The sequence below is a fragment of the Elephantulus edwardii genome, unplaced genomic scaffold (genome assembly GCF_000299155.1).
Source record: "Elephantulus edwardii isolate Elephantulus edwardi_28Jun2011 unplaced genomic scaffold, EleEdw1.0 scaffold00006, whole genome shotgun sequence".
NCBI lineage: Eukaryota > Metazoa > Chordata > Mammalia > Macroscelidea > Macroscelididae > Elephantulus > Elephantulus edwardii.
This window is the reverse complement of record NW_006399756.1, coordinates 14,450,314-14,473,083: the sequence shown is the minus strand read 5'-3', so window position 1 is coordinate 14,473,083 and position 22,770 is coordinate 14,450,314. Positions and strand designations below refer to the sequence as shown.

At 38.4% G+C, this 22,770-nt stretch overlaps 2 protein-coding genes across 2 annotated transcripts in view; one reads left to right on the top strand and one right to left on the bottom strand.

Annotated features, from left to right (window-relative positions):
- The window catches only part of LOC102861787 (vegetative cell wall protein gp1-like), a 1,290-nt gene extending 1,014 nt beyond the window's left edge, over positions 1–276 (bottom strand). Inside the window, exon 1 of the mRNA XM_006880159.1 lies at positions 248–276. Within this exon, the coding sequence (XP_006880221.1) occupies positions 248–276 (29 nt within the window). The remainder of the gene's footprint in view (positions 1–247) is intronic.
- A 159-nt stretch (positions 277–435) lies between these two features.
- The window catches only part of CCDC172 (coiled-coil domain containing 172), a 79,276-nt gene continuing 56,941 nt past the window's right edge, over positions 436–22,770 (top strand). The window contains exons 1-6 of the mRNA XM_006880158.1: positions 436–514; positions 707–792; positions 17,827–17,943; positions 18,685–18,850; positions 21,752–21,853; positions 22,431–22,533. Coding sequence (XP_006880220.1) covers positions 436–514; positions 707–792; positions 17,827–17,943; positions 18,685–18,850; positions 21,752–21,853; positions 22,431–22,533 — 653 coding nt within the window. The remainder of the gene's footprint in view (positions 515–706; positions 793–17,826; positions 17,944–18,684; positions 18,851–21,751; positions 21,854–22,430; positions 22,534–22,770) is intronic.

Below are 22,770 nucleotides of genomic sequence, written 5' to 3'. Positions count from 1 at the left end.
AGGATCTGGGGGACGGGGCCCTGGGTCTGTAGGTGGACATAGGATCTGGGGGACGGGGCCCTGGGTCTGTAGGTGGACACAGGATCTGGGGGACGGAGGATCTGGGGGACGGGGGCCTGGCATGTAGGCTGGACATAGGATCTGGGGGACGGAGCCCCAGGTCAGTACATTCCATGGGGGACGCATTGAGCATGGCCTTGAAGGCTCGAGGGTGACTGGGCTGGGCCCCGGGAGTCACGGCCCCCACCTGCAGCCAGTCACCCTGGCCGACCCCATCCTGTCAGCGCTGCCTGGCTGTGGCCAAGAAGACGGGGAGGTGGAGGCCTGGGAGTAGTTCTAGAACAATCCTTCTTGTTTATTGTCTTTTCCAGCATCCTCAGTCTCTGTTATAAAATATTTAAGGCGACCCGAGGATTCACAGGAGCTGTGCCCGAGATGAGCCTGGAGTCTTTGTTTCAGCACATCATCTTCACGGAGCAGCAGGCTGAGGAGAGCCGCCGCCTCATGCGGGAAGGTGGGGTGCTGCCTCGTCCACTGGGTGTTGGGGCAGCAAGAGATCCCCTAAGTTGTGGTCAGAGCAGCTGAGTTTGTTCCCCACCTTGACAGAACACTGAGAAAAGCCTTACCAAATGCTACTTAAAAAAAAAAAAAATTAAAAAAGAATATATGGAAGTGTGATATAGTTACAATTTTGTTTTTATTACAGTAAGGTCTGAAACAATCCAATGTCGGGAAAATATTCAGAAAGCAACCGAGAAGCTGAATGAAGAGAAAATCAAGTTGGAATCTAAGGTATTGACTCTGGAAGGCATGCTGATTAGCACCTAGTTTAACTTGACCTTGGGAGAGTATTGTGCCCATTAACTAGTTGTCCCTCAAATGAATTGTTCCCCATTTTTTCCCTACTGATAAGTGTGGTTCCATAGTGTCTGGCAGTGTTTAAGTCTGAATCCTGTGACACCTTCAGTTCTCATGTGAACTTGTCCCCCCAAAAAAGACCAGTCTAAGTTATAAGTAAATTAGAGAAGAATTCATTGTCTATTTTAAAGAACATAAGGTTTCTTTCTTGTTTTTAAAAAGCATAATGCCTTTGGAAAAATAATTGTTCAGTAAACAGTTGGTATATAGAATACATTTTTAATAATGATTTAAGAAGCATGCTGTGTTGATGAACTTTCAAGTGAGTTTTTGCCTCTTGTTTTTCTTTTCTCTATCACATTTGGGGCATGCCTTTTATCTCAAAAGAATATTTTTTTCTACTAGCATGTCTTACTTTTCTGTTGCATTTGTAAAGTGTTCTCTGAACTGGGAGGAAATAAACCTAGTGACTTCTTTAAGGAAATTTTGAAGGGTGAGTAGAATTAAGGAAAGATAGTATGGGGAGAAAAGCTTTGCGAGTAAGTGGAGGGTTCTGTCAGAAGAGCCCAAGGTATTTTGGGAAAGCTCTTCAAAGCAGGTTGGTATCTGGGATTAGAAAAACCTTTGATCAGGGAAAAGTGATAAAAGCAGTTTTTAGGAAGATCTTCCCCTGCTCTGATAAGGAAGATGCAAGCTCGATGTTAAGGAGCAAAGGGCATCCACCAAGTGTGTCTCAGTGAAAGTGTGGTTTCAAGTGGGCACAGACAGGGAACACAAATAGATTCCTTTTTTTTTTTTCACAAATAGATTCTTAACACCTGATGATGAAGTAAGCAGTGGAAAGTCCGGGAATGTTTGTCTGCTTAAAATAAATATGTCTATTTTAACATAACCACTGAGAAGAATTTCCCCTTTGCTTTGAATAAAATAACCTTCTCTACTGGATGAGTGTCTGATCTTTCCTCCTAAGTCTTCCTAATGTATGACACCCTGCCATAGATGTTTTACTTTACAAATAAATGAAAATACATACTGTATGCCCAGTGATTCTCACCACTGGACCAATTGGCAGCATCAGGATGGATGGTGAAGAGATTGAGATTGTTCACAGCTTTAGTTTGCTTGGTTCCACAGTCAACACTCTTGGCAGCAGTAGCCAGGAAATTAAAAGACATATTGCCATGGGCAAGTCTGATGTTAGGAACCTCTCCAAAGTACTGAAGAGCAATGGTGTCTCTCTGGAGACTAAGGTGCATCTGATACAGGCCATGGTCTTTGCAATCACTTGTTATGCATCAGAGAGTTGTACAATGACGAGGGGAGATAGAAGGAGAATTGATGCCTTTGAGCTGTGGTGTTGGAGAAGAGTATTGAGGGTACCATGCACTGCTAGAAAAACAAACAGATTCATCTTGAAGAGGGTTAAACTGGGTGGCTTCTCGGAAGCAAGGATTCTGAGGCTCCGTCTAACATACTTTGGACATGTAAGGAGGGACCGGTCCTTGGAGAGGGACATCATGCTTGGGAGGGTGGAGGGACGGTGCAGAAGGGGAAGGCCCTCTATGAGGTGGATTGATTCAGTGACTGGGGTAATCGGGATGGGTGTATCAGAAGACAGTGCGATTGGCATAGGACAGAGCAGAGTTTAGGGCTGTTGTACACAGGATTGCTATGAGTTGCAAGCAACTCGACAGCACACAACAACAACAACAACAACAATGCCTATTTTGTTAGCAAAATGCCAAAAATTATTTTCATTTTTATTGGACACAGTGTTTACATGGTTAAGAGACCACGTAAGAGATCCATGTTTTGAACAAATAAGCAAGTACCCAAACGGACAGCGCTGTCTTTCAAAGTAGAAGTTGAAACTAGCATTCAGTGCTTGGTCTTTGACTGGCATAAGCACTTTTCATTACCAAGCATCTGAAAACTGGTGGGATGGGCAAAGCTTTAAGGATTCATGTTGCAGGCTGACTTCTTCTTTAAAAGAAATTATGTTGTTTTCAGAAATTGTTAGCTAGAAAAAGAAAAGTACCAGGCGGAATACTAGACATGCAGAACTCGGTAATGCATAGCTAGCCCTGAACTATGTTCCTATGAAGAAGCACCACCATCACCACCGTCCCACCCTCACCCCTACAGGTGAGAAAACTGAAAAGCAGAGCAGGTAAATGACTTTTCCATGGTGTGTCATGTGCCAATGATTAAAAGAGCTGTAATGAAAGTACAGTTTGAGTAATGACAGCACAAATTATCAAAACAGATTTTTCCAGCTTTATGAAATCCGCATAACATATCTGAAGCTTTTGAGTCTAGTTTTAGGCAATATTTTGAAAAGGCCACTTATGTAAGTTTTTGTACAAAATGTAATTTCCCCCAGAACAGTGATGATATTGACCTGACAGATAACCATGTTGAGAAAGGAAAGCTTTAGTCTTTGTAATAGTTTCTGTATAGTCTTCTGTTTTCCTGAAAATGGAAGCGTAATTTGTTGATATCTACAGACACATTAAAAAAAAAAGTTGATTCCAGTGTTTGTGCTTATATTAGACAAAGAAAATCCCTACTGTTGTTTAGAAACATTTGCTGAAATTACTAATTACTATAGGCTTGTAAATGTGCAATTGCTTTTTAATCAGCTAATATGCATGTGTGGTAGTAATAATACAATTGTATTTTACTAATAAAATTAACATATGAGGTTCACATTTTATAAAATGATAATTTGTAATTGAGATAATTATAGTAAAAATGATATGTATATGTGTGGATAAAGATTTAAAAAGTGGAACCACAATTAAAATGTAAATGACTAATGGAAAGAACTGAAGAAGTAATCATAAATTGATTTCTTGTTTCTTTTACTCTCAGAGTTAATTATATGTCTGTCAATAACAATGAAAATGTGCTTCCATGAATATTTGACTTGGTATTTATTGACTAATTTATCAAGTAGAAGCAGCGTAGGGAAAACTAGACTATCATTTAAATCAGGCAGTGTTTGAGCTCTTCTTACAGTGATACAGCACTTTAGACATTTATTTTCGAGGTTGCTTGTGGTAAAAATATGTATTTACATGATACTATATATGTTGTTGTTGTTAAGTACCATCAAGTTGTAGGCAACTCATAGTGACCCTATGAACAAAAGACCTGAACACTGGTATAATTTTCATCCTTTCTCCAGGTTCATAGGGTTTCCAGAAGCAAGCTATTTCGGAAGTGGATGCCACTCCTGCTTCTAAGCTTGTTTTAATCGAGAACTTCCACCAAACACTGTTTGCTATGGATAACCCATTCTTGCATTTGGCACATCAATCTCAAATATATATATATTCCCCCCTTTCCTGTTCTGTAAAACCCAGGTAGCATGCAATTAGAATGTAAATGATGCCATTTGCCTTTCAGGACTCATGAGTCCTTTACATTTTTGGTTGCAAAAGGCTAAGATTGTATCATATGAGTACTTCGTGCATTGGACAGCTACAGTATGCCTGATTAAGCTTAGTAATACAAAAACAGAAAGGCAGGAGTTTGTCCAGGATTTGTGGTAAAACTTAACAGATACTCCTAAAACTTTTGATGGTTGAGGAAAGGTTTCAGAGTGCTGATCATGTAGGAAACAAAAAATTAAAGCCTTATAGAATAATTATAGTTTGTTTTAAATACCTCCTAGTTAAAAAATGGCATATAGGTAAAATTTGGACTTTTACTCATCATAAACTTAAAACATACTCATGAAAATTATTCAGCAGAGTAAAGGCTGGCTGAGACTGTTTTGTGAGTATTTTGTTAATTTTCCCCTTTCTTAATTTTAACTTACTGCACAATATTATAATAGTAATAATAAAGGAACTTTCATGAATTTTTAAAAAGAACATTGAAATAAAGTAAATTTAAGATGGTTTCTTATACTTCTTTCCCAAACCTTCAGAATGTACCCATTCCTTTTTTATTACTGGTAAAAGTTAGGAACCCTCCCAGAGCACCAGATGAAATTTTATCCTTCGTTCTCTATTACCAGGGAGCATTGGTGGCTCAGTTGTGCTGCCAACCCAGAGGCATACGATTTGAATCCACTAGCTTGCTCTTCCTGTACGGTTTATAGCCTCTGAAAACCCTCCATGTGCTGGTCAGTATGAGTCAATGATTAGGTTCCTATTCAACAGTACCATGTAGTTTGGCATCAGAATTTAGGAAATCAACAGACAAATTGCATTAGGAAAATCTGCTATTAGGGATCTCTCCAGAGTGCTGAAAAGCAACTCTGGAGACTAAAGTGCGCCTGATCTGGGCCATGGTTTTCACAATTACTTGTTGTGCCTCAAAGAGTTGGACAATGAGTAAGGATAACAGAAGAAGAATTGATGCCTTTGAGTTGTGGTGCTGGAGAAGAATATTGAACATACCACAGACTCCCAGAGAACAGGTCTGCCCAAGAGAGGGTGAAACCACGTTTCTCCTTGGAGGCAAAGAATTTGAAGCTCTGTCTCAGAGACTGTGGGCATGTTGTCAGGAGAAACCCTGGATGAGATGAATTGACATAGTAACTGGGATAATGGAGTAGGAATGTTGGATATAGATTGGCTCAGGATAGGGCAGTGTTCAGAGCTAGTATACGTAGAGTCCCTATGAGTTGCAGGTGACTCAATGGTACATAACAACTCTTACTAAGTGACCCTCTTCTGTTACACAGACAGTGCTCCTTCTCTTGACAAGATCGTTTATCTACCTGTGTTTCAAATATCACCTCTTAAATTGTTATTATTGTTAATGATGCTTAATTACCTACCAATGAGAAGAGTCTTGTGGAAAGAGATTGGAAGTTATAAAGGAAAGGTAATTAATAGTTGAACTTTCCTGAGGAGGTAGACGGAAGGTGAGTAGCAGAATATAAGTTAGAATTAGCTTTAAACAAGAGGAGAAGTACCTCTAAACATGAAAAATAATAGATAACATTTACTAGTGACTATTTTTAAATTATCACAACAAATGTGCGGCTAGAGCAATAGTGGATAGTTATTTTATTTCCTTGTACATGAGATTTGCTGTAAATTGGTGTTGATTCAACTACACCTAACAACGTTGTGTACTGTCTTGATTAAGTTTTTTCCTGTCTAAATTACCCCTTAATCATGGATTTATTTATATTGGAATCTTTAAAAAGCCTTTTATTTGATGAATTTATCTTTTAATTTTCCATCTTGAACAAGTAGTCAATTAATGGTTTTAGAGATGAAGAGATGTTAAGAAAAGAGGGGTAAAAATGCTTACCATATTCCTGAGAGTATGACTTCCGAAATCCAAGCACTAAATATCATTGTAGGGAAAAAAACCAAACCTACTCAAAAATGCAGTAGTTTCTAAAATAAAGTACATGTGGAAAATAAATAACCTATAGAAGGATACATAAAATAAGATATTTTAAAATATACAATACTATAATTTTTTTAGCAATATGTAAATAATGAAAGCATAATGACATGCATGGTAATTATAAGTATCACAAGATATGATTATCTCTGATGGAGTAGGAGAGAAATGCAATCAGGGAAGGGTATACAGGGCACTTTAGCTGAACATGTAATGTTTTATTTCTTAAAGTGGGGGTGGGGCCACAGTGTTGGTTTCTCCAAGATTTTAAATAGTATTTTCCCAGGACTTTCATACTTCCCCCCCCCCTTTTACTGCTTTAAGGAAAAAAAATGCCTGTTCATTGTCTGCTGGGTAAATATTATGTGTTCCCCATTGATTTGTAGCACCATTTTTATCCTATGCTAAAGCATACGTGTGTATAAGGAGTCCTAGTAGCATGGTGCAGTAGTTAAGTGTTCAGTTGCTGGCTGAAAGATTGACAATTCAAACCCATCCAGAAAGATCAAATGATCTAATTTTGTAAATGTTGTAGTTGTTGTTGTACTTGCTGTTGTTGATTGCCTTCAAGTCAAGCACGACTCATAGTGACCCTATGAACAAAAGGCCTGAAGCCCATCTATAATGATCGACATTTATCAAAGTTCATAGAGTTTGGAGGCATGTTGTTTAGGAAGTGGATGCCACTCCTGCTTCCAAACTCATAGAATGTTTATTAGTTGAGTAAACCCTATGGACAGCAGCTCTGAACCCTTCTCTGTCCTGAGCCAATGTCATTAATTCTGACACACCAACCCCCATTGCCCCAGTTACTGTATCAATCCATCTCATCTGGGGTCTCCTTCTCCTGTGCTGTCCATCCACCCTTCTGAGCATGATGTCTTTCTCCAAGGACCGATCTCTCCTGGTGATGTGCCCAAAGTAAGTGAGGCGGAGCTTCCCTAGCCTCTAAGGAGAGACTTGGTTTCACCCTCTCCAAGACAGACCTGTTTGTTTTCTTGGCAGTCCATGGTATGTTCAGGACTTCTTCAACACCAAATCTTGAAGGCATCTATTCTGTCATCTTTAGTCATTGTCCAACTTTCTGAAACATAACAAGTAATTGAGAAAACCATGGCCTGGATTAGGTGCACCTTTGTATCTACACTGACCTCATTGCTCTTCATCTCTCTGGAGAGGTCCATGACAGCAGATTTTCTACTGATATTAAGAGTATTGATGGTGGATCTGAGCAAGCTGTAATTGCTAACAATCTCAGGCTCTTCTCCATCCATCCTGGTGCTGCCAATTGACCCAGTGGTGAGAATGTTTGTCTTCTTGATGTTAAGTGTCAATCTATATTGAAGACTGCAGTCCTTGACCTTTTGCAGCAAGTGCTTCAGTTCTTTCTTCAGTTTCAGCAAGCAAGGTTGTAGCATCTGCATATCGTAGATTTTATTAATGAGTTTCCCTCCAATCTTGATGCTACACTCCTCCTCATAAAGCCCTGCGTCCTGAATGATCTGTTCTACATACAGATTGAAAAGGTATAAAGAACAGGATGCATCTCTGACACACTCCTTTCCTGATTTGAACCATTCAGGGTTTCCTTGCTATGTTCTGAAGATTGCTCTTGGTCCAAGTATAGGTTTCGTATAAGCACGGTCAAGTGTTCTGAGATTCCCATTTTCCTCAAGGTTAGCCAGCCACAGCTTATTGTGATCCATACATTCAAATGCTTTGGCATAGTTACAACCTGGTAAAACTAGCAGTTCTGTCATATGAAGTCAGTTTATTGTGATCCATACATTCAAATGCTTTGGCATAGTTACAACCTGGTAAAACTAGCAGTTCTGTCATATAAAATCATTATGAGTGGAAAATGGACTTAGTAGCATGTAATAACAAAATGTGTGTGTGTGTGTGTGTGTGTGTGTGTGTGTATTTGTTCCTAAATTTTTCTGTGCTATTAATCTGTATTTAAAAGTCACCTACGCTCACTGTCCCAGTTACTATTTCTGTCCATCTCACCCAGGGTCTTCCTGTCCCTCCCCCCTTCCAAGCACAATGTCTTTTTCTAAAGGCCGGTCCCTCCTGGCCATGTGCCCAAAGTATGTGAGATGGAGCTTCAAAATCCTAGCCTCCAAAGGGAAACTTGGTTTCACCCTTTCCGGGACAGACCTATTGGTTCTCTTTGCAGTCCATGGTATGTTCAAGACTCTTCTCCAGCACCACAACTCAAAGGCATCGATTCTTCATCTGTCATCCTCATTCATTGTCCAGCTCTCAGATGCAGTTGAGAAGACCATGGCTTGGATCAACCACACCTTATCTTTAGATGGAAATTGCTGCTCTTAAGCACTCTGCAGGTCCTTGACTGCAGATTTTCCCAGTGCAGCTTGTCTTCTGATTTTCTTATGGTTGGTGCCAAGGGTGTTGATTGTGAATCTGAGTAAAATGAAATCATTAACAACTTTAATAATTTCTACATCTATCATGATGATGCCTGTTGACCTGATGGTGATGAATTTTGCATTCCTATTAATGCCATGCAATCCATATTGAAGGGCTCAGTCCTTGATCTTTTGCAGCAAGTACCTCGAGTTCTTATTTTCATCAAGATGACAACATTGTCATCTGTATAATGCAGATTGTTGATGAATCTTCTTCCAGTCTTGATGCCATATTCTTCTTCATAAAGTCTAGCCTCTCAAATGATATGTTCAGCATATAGATTCAAAAGGGATGGAAAAGATACATTCTCAGATGTACTCTTTTCTTGATTTTGAACTATGCAGTGTTCCTTTGCTCTATTTGGATAACAGCTTCTTGGTCTAGGTATAGGTTTTGCATGAGCACAATCAAGTGTTCTGAGATTCCCATTCTTCTTAATGTTAACCACAATTTGTTGTGATCCAAACAGTCAAAAGCCTTTGCAGAGTTGCTAAAATACAAATAGATATTCTTCGAGAACTCTCTTTCAGCCAAGGACCATCTAACATCAGCAATGATATCCCTAGTGCTATGGCGTCTTTTAAGCCTAGTTTGTATTTCTGGCACTTCTCTGTCTCTGTAGTGTTCTATTCATTTTTGGGTAATCTTCAGAAAGACTTTGCTTGAATGGGATATTAATGATCTTGTTTCATATTTTCCACATTCTTTTAGATTACCCTTTTTAAAAAAATTGGAACAAATATGTTGGTATTCCATCAATTCCTGGGACCTTATTTTTTGCCAGTTTTTTTTCAGACCAGCTTTAACATCTTCCTTCATTATCATTGCATGTAGATTATATGTTGCTTCCTGAAATGGTTCTGTGCCAGTTGATTTTTTTTTTTTGCTACAGTGACTCCATATATCCTTCCATCTTCTTTTGATGCTTCCTGCCCTATTCAAGATTTTGCCCATAGCATATTTCAGTATTGCAAGCTGAGGGTTTAATTTCTTTTTCAGTTCCTGCATCTTGAAAAGTGCCAAGCACTATCCTGATAGTACTCCACAAAAAAGGTAAGATTTGAGCAAAGACTAAAATTTTGGCAGTAAAGGGATGAACCATGAAGACTCTGGGGAAAGAGATTTTAGGTAGAGGTTACAAAAATCACATGGAAATTGAGGAAAGAAGTGTTAAGTGACAGCAAAGAGGTAGCAAGTCATGGTGAGACAGGCAATGATGGCTGTGGTGAAGAGGGGCTATAGCTCAGAATGGCTTTCCTAGACCATTTTCTGTAGCCTTACCCCATGGCTAAGATGGGATCATGCAAATAGACTTGGATACATCCTGAGACTTCATTTTCCCAAATGGCAGGACCCACATAGCCACCTATAAGTCCCCTGAGGGTGTGGTCTGTACCTGGTGCTCCTATAAAGAGGACTGTATCTGTTCGCTCTCTCTGGGACAATGCCTTGAGCTGCTCTGACTGGGGGCTGCAGGTGTAGCTGCAGCAGCTGCCGCAGGAAAAACCAAAGACCCAGTAGGAGACAGAGCTGACCTTGGGACTGCTACCCTGTGGAACATCAGCTTCACAGGAGCTTCAGGGAGGACTGCAGGGGAGATGCCTTAATTGGCAGGACTAAGAGAGTTTTGTCTCCAATATGGATTGAGGTTCAGTGTCAAGAAGACAAAGATTCTCACCACTGGGCCAACTGGCAGCATGAGGATGGAAGCTGAAGAGATTGAAATTGTTCACAGCTTTAGTTTGCTTGGCTCCACAGTCAACACACTTGGCACCAGTAGCCAGGAAATTAAAAGGTGTATTGCCATGGGAAAATCTGCTGTTAGGGACCTCTCCAAAGTACTGAAGAGCAATGGTGTCTCTCTGGAGACTTAGGTGCGTCTGATACAGACCATGGTCTTTGCAATCACTTGTTATGTATTAGAGAGTTGGACAATGACTAGGGAGGATAGAAGGAGAATTGATGCCTTTTGAGCTGTGGTGCTGGAGAAGAGAATTGAGAGTACCATGGACTGCTAGGAGAACAAACAGATTCATCCTGGAAAGGGTTAAACCAGGTGGCTCCTTGGAGGCAAGGATTCTGAGGCTCTGTCTGACATACTTTGGACATGGTATAAGGAGGAACAGGTCCTTCAAGAAGGACATCATGCTTGGTAGGGTGAAGGGACAGCGCAGGAGAGGAAGGCCCTCTATGAGGTGGATTGATTCAGTCACTGAGGTAATCAGGATGAGAGTGTCAGAGACAGTGCGATTGGCACAGGACAGAGCAGAGTTTAGGGCTGTTGTGCATAGGGTCACTATGAGTCGAAAGCAACTCAACGGCACATAAAAACAACAACAAAAGAGTTTTGTAGCATTGACCTAAAGCCTTGAGGCTAAAGCTGAGGGAACTGTGAGCACACTTCAGAAGCTGATATGACTTAAAGGGTTTGTGTGTGTGTGTGTTTTTGTTTTTTACAGGTCTGAAAGTTGATGAGCAAACAGTCATGTAAAACCTTAAGAGTACTGTTTCGTTAAATGCCGTTGATTTGGATCTGACTCGGTGACCCTGTGCACAACAGAATGAAGTGGTGTCTAACTTTGTGCCATCCCCCCAGTCTGCTCTAGTTACACCGTTGCTTCAGCCAGAGTTGGTGCCTTCCCCTCTGAAGGGATCATCTTCTGGCACTACAGCAGGCAGGGGTCCTGTGTAATTCCCAGTGGTCACTGCCAGTTAATTCAAGGTGAATGGCCATTCCTGCTTCCTAGTCTGTCTTAATCGCAAAGGTCTACTGAGGCCTATTCACCATGGGTGAGCCTCCGGCTTTTTTAAATCCAGGTGGCGTAACTTAAAGCATCATCGCAGTACAGAAGCCATGATAGTAGGGCAAAATGACAGACAGATGGTGAAAAAAGAATTGCTTCCTTGCTTAAAATATTAGGATTACTGTCACATTGATAGCTATTTTTTTATGCATTACATGTATGTGTTAAAAGAAAATATTTATTAAAATAGCTTGCTTTTTCCTCTTTTAAAAAAATAATAAAATCTGATAACAATACTATATTCTTTTATTTACTCCAGTGTTTAAAATGTCTTTACCACAATTATAACAGATGAATTTTCTCCCCATTTACTATGCACTTAGGAACGTGAGATGTTCTTTATAACCCTCTTTTTGGTTTTGAATGTACAGTTACCTATTATACTGTAGGCAAAGGACGTGATCAGCAAAATGTCAGTTTTTCAAGACTAAGATTGTATTTTAGCACAGCAAAGAGTAGCTTCATACTTTGCTTACTAGGACAAAAAATGATAATAGCTTCCGTCATATTCTGTTTTCTGAGTCGTTTAGTAAAAAAATAAATAAAGTCATAAAGGTAGCAAGAGTAGTGGAGAGCCACATAGCACGGCCATTCTGGAAGCTGACCTAGTTGACCAGATAAACTGGCTGAATAGGAAAGCTATAAGCTTGGTTAAAAAACCCACATCTCCCAAAAGGAGAAAAGGAAAAAAGAACTTTATTGCTGAGAAAAGCAGAATTAACCAGGGAATTGATACTGCTATAAATTAAAATTTTCCAAAACAGCAGTATGCAGCACGACTATCAGATGTTGGAATATAATTCTAAGGCTGCTTGTAAATATTCTTTTTCATTTCTGGTCAGAGGATAGAGAGGGATGAGAAAGAGAAAATAGCATTCCTGCAAATTCGAATTTTTCACTTTTTTTCTTGTATTGATTGTAGGTCCCTGGATAACTTAACAGAGTTAGTAGTTTTTAATTTAGAAAGTGTTCAACTACCATGGGCAGGAGAGTGCCTCAGTTCAGACCTTACTAAATTTTCAGCTACATTTTCTAACACATAATATAATACACAGTATTTTCTAGTATCATCCTGATCTCCACCTGTCACCTTTGCCTTATACTATGACCAAGAAGAGAAATTTCTAAGGAAAGGATAATTTGTTTTGTAAAATCACTTATCTTTTATATCACTGTATTTAGAATGTTTACCTAATTTTTGCACAAGAGTAGATATTGCTTCTGGAAACAGGAATGTGAAAAGTAATAAAATAAATTAGTTGAGACAATGAGAAGAATAAAAGGGGGAAAACCCCAGAAATTATACTGTGAATAAGTGGCTATGAGAACCTATTTTAGTTTTGAAGAGTTAATTTATGGAACTGGACTGATCCAGAAGTTTTATATGCTAATTCTGTTAAGATATGAAAGCACTCTATTAACAATATTAAGCCTTAGATGCCCAACTGTGCAGCCATAACTCATCAATAATGTGAATCTGTGAGCATCTAATCTTACTGGATTTTTCTACTTTAGCTTTCCAAAACAGCTACCTTTATTTGTTCTGGTTATTTTTCTTACTTGCTAAGAACTTTTCATGTTAAATATTTCCATTCTAAGTGAGTAAATTGAACTGAGTAAATTTAAAAATGAATGTCACCGTAACCTTCTTGGGGAGCTCCTGAGTGGTGCAAATGCATCTGAGTGTGCTTGCCGTTCTTTTGTGCTTGGGGTTCAAGTCCATCAAGACAGAGCTCAGAAGAAGGTCCTTGGGGTCTACTTCTGACAGCCGTTTGCAGAGCCCTCAGGAGCACAATTCTGCTTTGCCTTTAAAAAAAAATTGTCGTTATTGACTCTAGGACTTTTAAAGTCTCAATTAAAAGAGGAAAATCTGGAAGTAAACTATGGAAGGATAAGAGGGAAAGGAGAAATAAATAGACGAGGTTAATAATAGAATAAAAATGAAAACAAAGAAGCAGATCTCAAAAAAGATAATTAACAGAATTGCAGGGGAAAGGAGAGAATAGATAGTGCCCTTGAGCAGCTGTCTTTTTGTTCTATACTGTGTAGCTTTTATTTTTCTTAAGTTACAGAAGAATATTCCAATGAAGTGCTAGATAGCATTGATATCTCTTTTTGAATACTGATTTCTCTTCCTTTTAAGAAAGAAAATGTGAGCTTAGTGATAATTTTTTGTCTTTTAGGTGTGATAGCTTGAACAGAATATTTTTATTTCTAAGTCCTAAAGTTTTCTTGTGAATTTGAATCATTAATTTACAGGTTCAGAAGCAAGAGTGGCATCCACTTCCTAAATAACATGCCTCTGGGAACTCTATGAACTTTGATAAATGCCAATAGTTGTAGAGGGGCTTCAGGACTTTTGTTTACAGGGTTGCTGTGAGTCATGCTCGACTTGAAGGCAATCAGCAGTGATAACAACATTTAAAATTCTTTAAAAAAATCTTTGTTAAGTAATATTTTCTTCATTTTTGGGACTTGACACAAGTCTTTTCCTATAAATCAGTGGCAGAATGAATTGCAACTCGGAATTTTTTTTGATTCTGAAAAGTATAATACTCAAAAATACCTTACTAGATAAAACCAAAGTTTATGCAGCCCACTTCTGCTCTCTGGAATGTTTTTGTGGGCACTAATAGATATTTTCCACACTAGCAATTAAGAGAAATCGATTTACACTGTATAGTCACCATTCAATAAACTGATTAATCTAATGGAAAAATTTAGTAATCTTCTGGAATGTTTTAAAAACTTAAGTACTTTCAGTTTATACTATTAAAAGAGAGCAAAGTCTCTTCTTAGTACAAAATTACTTTTTTTATTGCTTCTGAATAGTTCTTCTGGTACTGTGGTAATGTCACGGTTTTGAAAAAAGGAACTCAGAAGATGGGAATTTTTGCCCTGGGTTTGTCCTTAATTAGTTACATAAACTTTATTAAGCCATTTAACCTTTCTGAACCTCCTTTATATAATAAGTACCAAAAACTTGGAAGCATTTTCTCAGTCTAAATAAATCTTACCAATTTCTGCTTGATTTAATAGACTTGGTAATAGTTTAAAAATTTCTGCCTTATCAGACAGTAACTAAAATGTTTGCTTCCTTGTTCTTCCATACTCAGTTTTAAAATTATTTTTATAGTTCCTTTGATCATGCAAATTCTGTCTCTCTACTCTTTCCCTGTTGATGCAGTTCTTAAGATGTGCATGATGAGAACAGTCCTTGGCACTCAAAGTGTGGATAGATGTGCAGTGATCATATATCAATGTAAGATCTACTGTATTTTCTTCTCTTAAAAAAATGCTAGTATTCCTATGACTTTTTTAGCCATAACATTTCAAAATGTCTTTTAGGCCAACCTTTTGCTTTTGGACTAGACTATCCCTAAACACTTTAGTATTCAGTATCTTCTGGGACACAGATTTCACAACCTGTCTTTTACCTTGAGGAAGTTCTTATAGCTAACATAAATCTTGCTTTCTGCACTTCCAGTTGAATTTATTTCCTTTTTCTTTCCTCTGTGGACATGAGAACAGCCTAAAACTGGAAGTGGTGCTTTCTTCTGAGGGTTTGCACCGTGCATAGTGAGATACAATGTCAAGTCCAGCATATTTATTTCAGCTTGCATCTTGTAGCTTTCTGATTTTCGTTTCAGTATTTGTGGTCTCAGGAGATGCTGTTCTTGAAGACCCAAATGAAATAAGAGTCGCATTTCAAGTATCAGTGTTTATTGTGCCTTACGCTATTTAGAATCAAATGAATATCTAAAATAAAAAATGAATTCTCATAACTTATTTTTGAACTTAGATTTGTCTTTTATTTGATGTAATAATATGTGGACTGCAGTTGTGGGACGAGGCTTTTACCTGCAGAGTGTAGACTTGATTATTGTTGTTGTTAGGCGCTGTCAAGTGGAGTCTGACTCATAGCGACCTTATGAACTGCAAATGTGAGCTCTGCCTCTGTCCTGCAGTGGCCTCATTAGCTCTGACACACTTGAGCCCATTGCTCCAGTCCCTCTGTCTATCTCATTGAGGGTCATCCTCTCTTTTCCCTGACCCAGTACTGTTCCAAGTATGTGCTGTCCCTTTCCAAGGAATAGCCTCTCTTAGCAGCGTGCCCAGAGTTTGTGATGTGGAGAACAGCTCTGTCGTCCTTCACTCCAAGGAGCGCTCTGACTGCACTTTTTCTAAGACACACTTTGTTTGTTCTTTTGGCAGTTCATGGAATCTTCAGTACTCTTCTCCAACAGCACAACTCAAAGGCATTCTTCTGTCACTCTTTTTTTAAAAAATTTATTTTATTTCATTATTTTTTGTGTGTACCGTCAAATCAGATCTGACTGGTACAGGAGGAGATTGTTCCTCCTTCTCCAGCAGAGCATCTGGTGGATTTGAACTGTGCCTCTCTGAGATTGCAGCTGCAGCTTCTTGCCACTAGGCTACCAGAGCTCGCCGTGTCATTCTTGTTCATTGTGCAGCTCTCAGATGCCTTTGAGTTGTGGTATTTTAGAAGAGTAGCGAAGATTCCATTAGTCATGCCATATACATAATTCATTCCTTAGAAGGACTTCTAAGTGGCCTAGTGGTACAAAACTACATTGCCATCCCAAAAGCACAAGGTTCAAATCTACCAGCTGCTCTGCTGGAGAAGGATGGGCAGTCTCCTCCCGTGCAATTAACTGCCTCTGAAAACCCTCCGGAAGGTCAGCGATGGGTCAGTTATGACCTGACAGTAGACAAGAACAACAGTTCCCTATGAGTTGAGAGAACAAAAGCTAATTCTTCTGAACGATTTCTCTTGAAGCATATTTCACTGTGTAGTGAAAAAAACAGGGACCCTTCCTGTGCAGTTTGTTTGACTGTTAGCTGTAATGTTTGACAGTTTGGATCCACGCATTGATATATGGGAGAGGAGGCTCAGGGACTCTCCTCCACTGTGACTGCAGCCGTGGAAGCTCCCTGGAGCAGGTCTGCTCCACAGCACATGGTCTTGCTGTGAATCAGCGGCAGCTAACAAGAACCAGGAGATGTTGACTATGAAGACCAAGAACTGTACTAGGAATTGGAGGAAAAGAACACATTCTCTGTTCAGTATTCTACAGTCTTCTGCTGGAAAAGAGATTATAAAGAATAATCATAAAACACTTAGGAGATAGTAATAGAAGTGAATTTATATGTAACAATATGTTTAAAGTGAAATTTACTTTTTTTTTCCTCGTGGAAATACCTTTATTTTTTTTTAAGCTTAAGTTCGTAAACATTGTTTTTCATACCAGATCTTTCCCCTTTCCTTTTCCCAGTCCTCCCTCCACCCATCAAACTGTGCAGCCCTATGATTAAGCCCTCACCCCCGCCCATCCTCACCCCTCTGCTTCTCCCCCCTTCGATCCTCATACATGTTCTATAATCATCATCTCATACAGTATTTGTCATTATAAAACCGAGTTAGTTCATTTAACATAATGTTCTTCAGTCCCTCCCAAGTTATGTAGTAATTTACAAAATCATTGCTCCTGCATGCTGCATAGTATTCCGTCATGTGAATGTACCATATTTTCTCAATCCATTCCATTGTGGTTGGACATTTGGACCATTTCCATGTTCTTGCAGTGGTGAATAATGCTGCTATGAATATGGGTGTACAAGTCTCTGCCTCAGTTCTCATTTTCTCAGGATATGTTCCAAACAGTGGAATCGCTGGGTCATATGGCATTTCTATGTTCAGTTTTTTGAGGACATGCCAAACTGCCTTCTAAAGTGGTGGTACCATTTTACAGTCCCACTAACAGTGTGTAAGAGACTGCCAGATACATCCAGAAATCTGAAGAGAATAAAATTGATGAATAGGACTTTCTAAAGATTAAATCTCTGTGCTCATCAAAAGCTTCTTCAAACAGATTGAAAAGAAAACCCACTGACTAGGAACAAACACCTGACAACACCATCTCAGACGAGGACCTCATAACAAAAGTTTGCAGAATACTCCTGGGCCTCCAGAAGAAAAAGACTGATAATCCAATTACAAAATGAGCAAATGATATGGAGAGACTTTTCACAGAGGAATACATTCAGATGGCCAACAGACACATGAAGAAATGCTCAAAATCACTGGCAGTAAGAGAGATGCAAATCAAAACCGCAATGAGATACCGTCTCACTCCAGTAGCAGTGGCAAAGTGTAATAGGGCAGCAAGTCATAAATGGTGGTGAGAATGTGGCGATATAGCAACTCTTTACTTTTCATTTTAAAGATGAATACAAAAAATATGTTATGGTATACTGATCTTTTCTATTAACTGAGGTAGCCTAAGATGTTTATTTCTGAATTCTGGATTTTTGTTTTATTTTTACTTTGAAGGTTGAACAATTTTCTGAAAGATCCTTCCTCCTACAACGTTTGAAAACCCATGAAAATGCATTAGAAAGACAGTACAATGAAATTACAGACCAAAGGAATACGCTGCTTCATAATTTTGTGAGTTGACAGCCACTTAAAAAAATTGTTTAGCTAATTTTGTGGGTTTTTTAAAATATTTAACTCTACTTATGTATGCTTTTAGGAAATTATCCATGTACATATTGTTCAGATGTAGAAAAGTATTAGTATCTTATTGAAACCAGTTGTTAGGGTAATATAGTTAATATTCTGTTCCATAGGTGCATTGTAGAACTTATATATAATTATAATTTATGTAAAAGAAATGGTGAAATGAATTTGAGTTGCGTAGCCGTTGGAAGACAGAAAGGTTTACACTTTTGTAAAAAATTTCCAAAGGCGTATTTATGAGTGTGAGTTCAAGTGGTGTGACCAGTTTATGAATGTGGCTTATTAGTTGTTAATAATTTCTTAGGGAAAAAAATGCAGTAATATTTAGGTTCTAGCTTCAGTTCTCGATTACTTCTTTTAGTGAAGGAAAGCATTTTTGTGATAATGCCAAGTTTAATTTATACTTCTGTTAATTCCAAATAGTTACATTTTAAATCAAAGAAACACAGAAAACTCTGGTTTGTTAGAGATGAAGAGTTGCACTGTCAATCCAAAGGCATGTAATTTGAGCCCACTGGATGCCCTGTGGAAGAACGAGGGGCAGTCTCCTCCTGTGTGATTTACTGTCTCTGAAAACCCACTAGCGGGGTCGGTATGAGTCGATTCCAACTCAGTGTACATAATAACAACAAAAACACCTATGTTTTCTCTTTCGTGCTTGTTTTACAGGAGACCATAAAGAAAAAAGCAGAAGAAGAGGAAGAAAAATTTCTTCAAGAAATTACAGACTTCAATAATAAATATGCAATAACAAATAAAAGAGAGCTTTTTATGAAAGAAAATGTGAAAATGGAAATATCTAACTTAGAAAACCAGGCAAATGTTTTGAAAATGGGTATGACAAATGATTTTACTTCATTTATTTGGTCTGATTTCTTTTTCATCAATAAATTTTTCAGAATTTTTGACTTTTCATAAGCAAACTGATTTATCATGTAGCACTTCTTTTATTTTTATCTTAATTGTCTTCATGGATATATATCTATTATTGTGAGAAATCTCAAGTTTTTTAAAAGTATGTATGACATGAGCTCTTCGTTCAATAAGCATCTTCTTATGGTCTCTGTGTAGTAGGCACTGTTGTGGGGCCTGGGAATAGAACAGTGAAAACTAGAGAGAAGATGTGTATAAGCAGGTCTTCTCAGTACAGTGTGATAGAAACCCAAAATGAGGAGGGTGTGAATTCATGAGAAGTTTAGAAAAAATGACAGGACTTTGTGATTAATACTGCAATAGATTAAATATGAACGGAAGAAGGAAGCTTTCAGACTTCAGAGGTTAGGTGGAGTGATGGGACTGACAGGAGAAGTAGTGCTAAGGTAGACCTGTCTGACACCTTTCTGGACAGAAAGCTTGAGTTTTGTTCCAGTTGCCTTTAAATTGGCTGAGTCTCTGGAACAGACAGATGGGGATGTTTAACTGAAAAGGGAAATTTGATCATTAAGCTAAAGAGAGACATCAGAGATAGAGATGATTAAATTTGAGAGTGAGTACAGCGTCATGGATGTACCACTCAGACCAAACAGAGAGAGCATGGAAGGAGGACCAAAGGCAGTAATGGAGCCCTGGATAACACGGCAGAAGACTGAGACAGAAGGGATGGAGAGGAAGAGTCTGAGAGGGCACGAAGAATCCTACAGAGAGTAATCATTGGAAACCAAAAATTCAAAACATTTTCCTTAACTATACAGGGCTTCAAAACGGGCTATTAATTTGGCAACTCGAGATGGCCACACTGTTAATCAAGAGGATTATCATGGGGTATAATGAGAATAGTAACAGTAATGAGATTATCATGAAGTATAGTGAGAATAGTGACAGAGTAGTGAAGAGTGGATTGAATCAGGGAAGTAGAGAATGCACATGTAAATGGCATTAAGTGGAAAATGAGTTTGTAGAGGAAGCTTTTCCAAATTGTTGTTACCTGTATTGTGTTCTCTGTAAATGGAGAATTAGAAACACATTTAACTTTATAATGACTCATAGCTCTTGTTATGAATAATTAAGTGTTGTGCTTTAAGTATAACTATTATTTTTATTGTAGACAGTGCAGGAGAGGAAGACCCTTGATGAGATGGATTGATTCAGTGACTGGGATAATGGAGCTAGGTGTGTCAGAGACAGTGAGATTGGATAGGGCAGGGCTTAGGGCTGTTGTACACAGGGTCGCTATGAGTCGCAGGTAACTCAGCGGCACATAACAACACAAAAGCATGTATTAACAACCACCATTCTGCAGAAGATAAGGACTACAGCCTTCAGTATGGATTTCTTCTCAATATCAAGTAAACAAAAATCCTCACCACCAGACCAGTAGGCAGCATTTTGATAGATGGAGGAAAGATTGAAGTTGTCAATGATTTCGTCTTAGTGGATCCATAATCAACTTTTGGTACCTGCAGTTAAGAAATTAATAGACAAATTTCACTGGAAAAATTGGTCTTCAAGGACCTCTCTCCAGAGTACAAAAGAGGAATGATGTAATTTTAAAAACTAAGGTGCGCCTAATCCAAACTATGGTTGTTTGGTTTGTTTCTGTTTTGTTGTGTTTTTCCATTTACTTGCAATGCATCTCTGGTGGCTGCAATCCCAAAGGCATGCGGTTCAAATCCACTAACTGCTCCACAGGAGGAAGATGGACAGTCTTCTCCCAGGCGATTAACTGTCTCTGAAAACCCCCAAGAGGGTCAGCTATGGTTCCAAATCTACAGTACGCAACAACAACAACAACGTGCATCTGCAAGTTGGACAGTGATGATGACCTTTGAGTCATTAATACCTATCAATACCCAACTCAGTACCTTTGAGTTGTGATGCCAGAGAAGAATACTGAACATCACATGGACTTCCAGTAAAAAAAGGCAGGTCTGTAGTAGAGAATGTGAAACCAAGGTGCTCCTTAGACACCAAGATGGTGAAACTGTGCCTCACATACTTTCAGCATGTTGTATGGTGAGGCCAGTCCTTGGAGAAAGACTTCATGCTTGGAAAGGTATAGGGTCGATGTAAGAGAGAGGAGGTTGGTTTTAACGTTTTAGAAGTAATCAGTGCAACATTTTATATTAACAAAATGAATTAAAAATTACACCTTATGTAAATGTAGAAAAAGCATAGGATGGCGTCCATACGTGATCAAAATACTCAGCCAACGAGAAATAGAACTTCTTCAATGCATTTACTAGAATATTTAATGGTAAAATACTGATTCCTAACATCACACTTAATGGTGAAATATTAAATACTTACCCTCCACCCCCAAGAATAAGAATAGGACAAATACCTTCATTATCATCATTTCAACTCAAAATTTTGAAAACCCTAGTCATGTGAGCTATCGCAAGAAACAGTGTCCAATACGATTTTCTTAAGAAGATGAGCATTAATGGAGATTTGTGGGAAGAAAGGATGGACATTCTAGGTAGAAGAACCAATATTAGCAATATTGTGGAAGCATATAGCCATTTGAGGCAACATCTTTTCCTAGATCCTTCAGGACTTACTGTGCTTAGTGTTAGGACATTACTTTCAATTCTCCTTTGATATCCTAATTATCAATTTACTTGTTGTATCTAGTTAGTACACAGTGAGTCCTGGTCTGTTTCTTAATAGGCTTAAAATTGCCCAGATGGTGCTTAAGTTTCTACTGTGTAGGAAAAAGTAACAAATAACTGATGTGTTTTCTGTTACGCAAAAGCAAAGCCTAAATACTTAACATGTAATTTTTATTTGTTTCTAGAAATGAAGTCAATGGAACCTGATAGTAACCTGTTAAATGACCTGCAAAAGCAAAAGCATGAATTAATGCAAGAATTACTTACTCTCCAGAGAAAACTTAAAGGTATTATTTTTATGAGTTAGGTTATTTTGCTGGTGAAAATAATTGTACACACGTTGTTCTATGCCATCGAGTTGGAACTGACCCATAGTTGACCCTCCACATACATACATAATAGGGTGTTATTGTGCTTTCAAAATTAATTGTCCAGTTAGGATGTGCTGTTGTTGTTCTGTGCTGTAAAGTTGGAACCAACTCATAGCTGACCGTCCAGTAAGTTTATAGAGGCTGTAAATCTGACAGGAGGAAGTAGCCCACGTTTCTCCTGCAGAACAGCTGGTACCTTTCGGATTCATCACAGCTCCTTCCTCACTGGACTCTCTAGTTGGGATCTAGAGATACTTACTTTTTAAAATGTAAATAGATAATAAAGTTGGGGTACAGTAATGTTATTTACATTAAAAAGAGCTAGATAAAGGCAGTGTTATAGCTGGTGTTTCTAATTTCTCAACTTTTGCTAAAGTCACTAATACTGTGTTTTACATGCAAATGCCAAAAAATGGAGCAATATTCTAGAGTGAAGACACTTTTTATACTTGATTTTAAAAATTTGCAGAAATGTTATTTATTTATTTATTAGGTTTTGAAGATAAAGAGAAGGAGGCCGTTTGTACTACCAAATACCTAGAGGCAGAAAAAATCAAAATCAGTGAAAAGCCTCAAAATGATGCTGAATGCTTAAGGTAAGAATTTCCTGCTAGAATTTATCTTAAAATTTGATAGTTTTTCAAATTTTCAGATGAACTTCAGAATAAAGCTAAGTGCACAATTTTTTTGAAGTTCAAGGTGAAGATGACATTTCCTTCTTTGTGTATTCTGAAACATGCTAATAAACTTTTCTCTGCTTGGAAAATACTACACATATTTTAAGACACATGTTGCTGTTCTGTGCCATTGGGTCGCTTGTGACTCATAGTGAC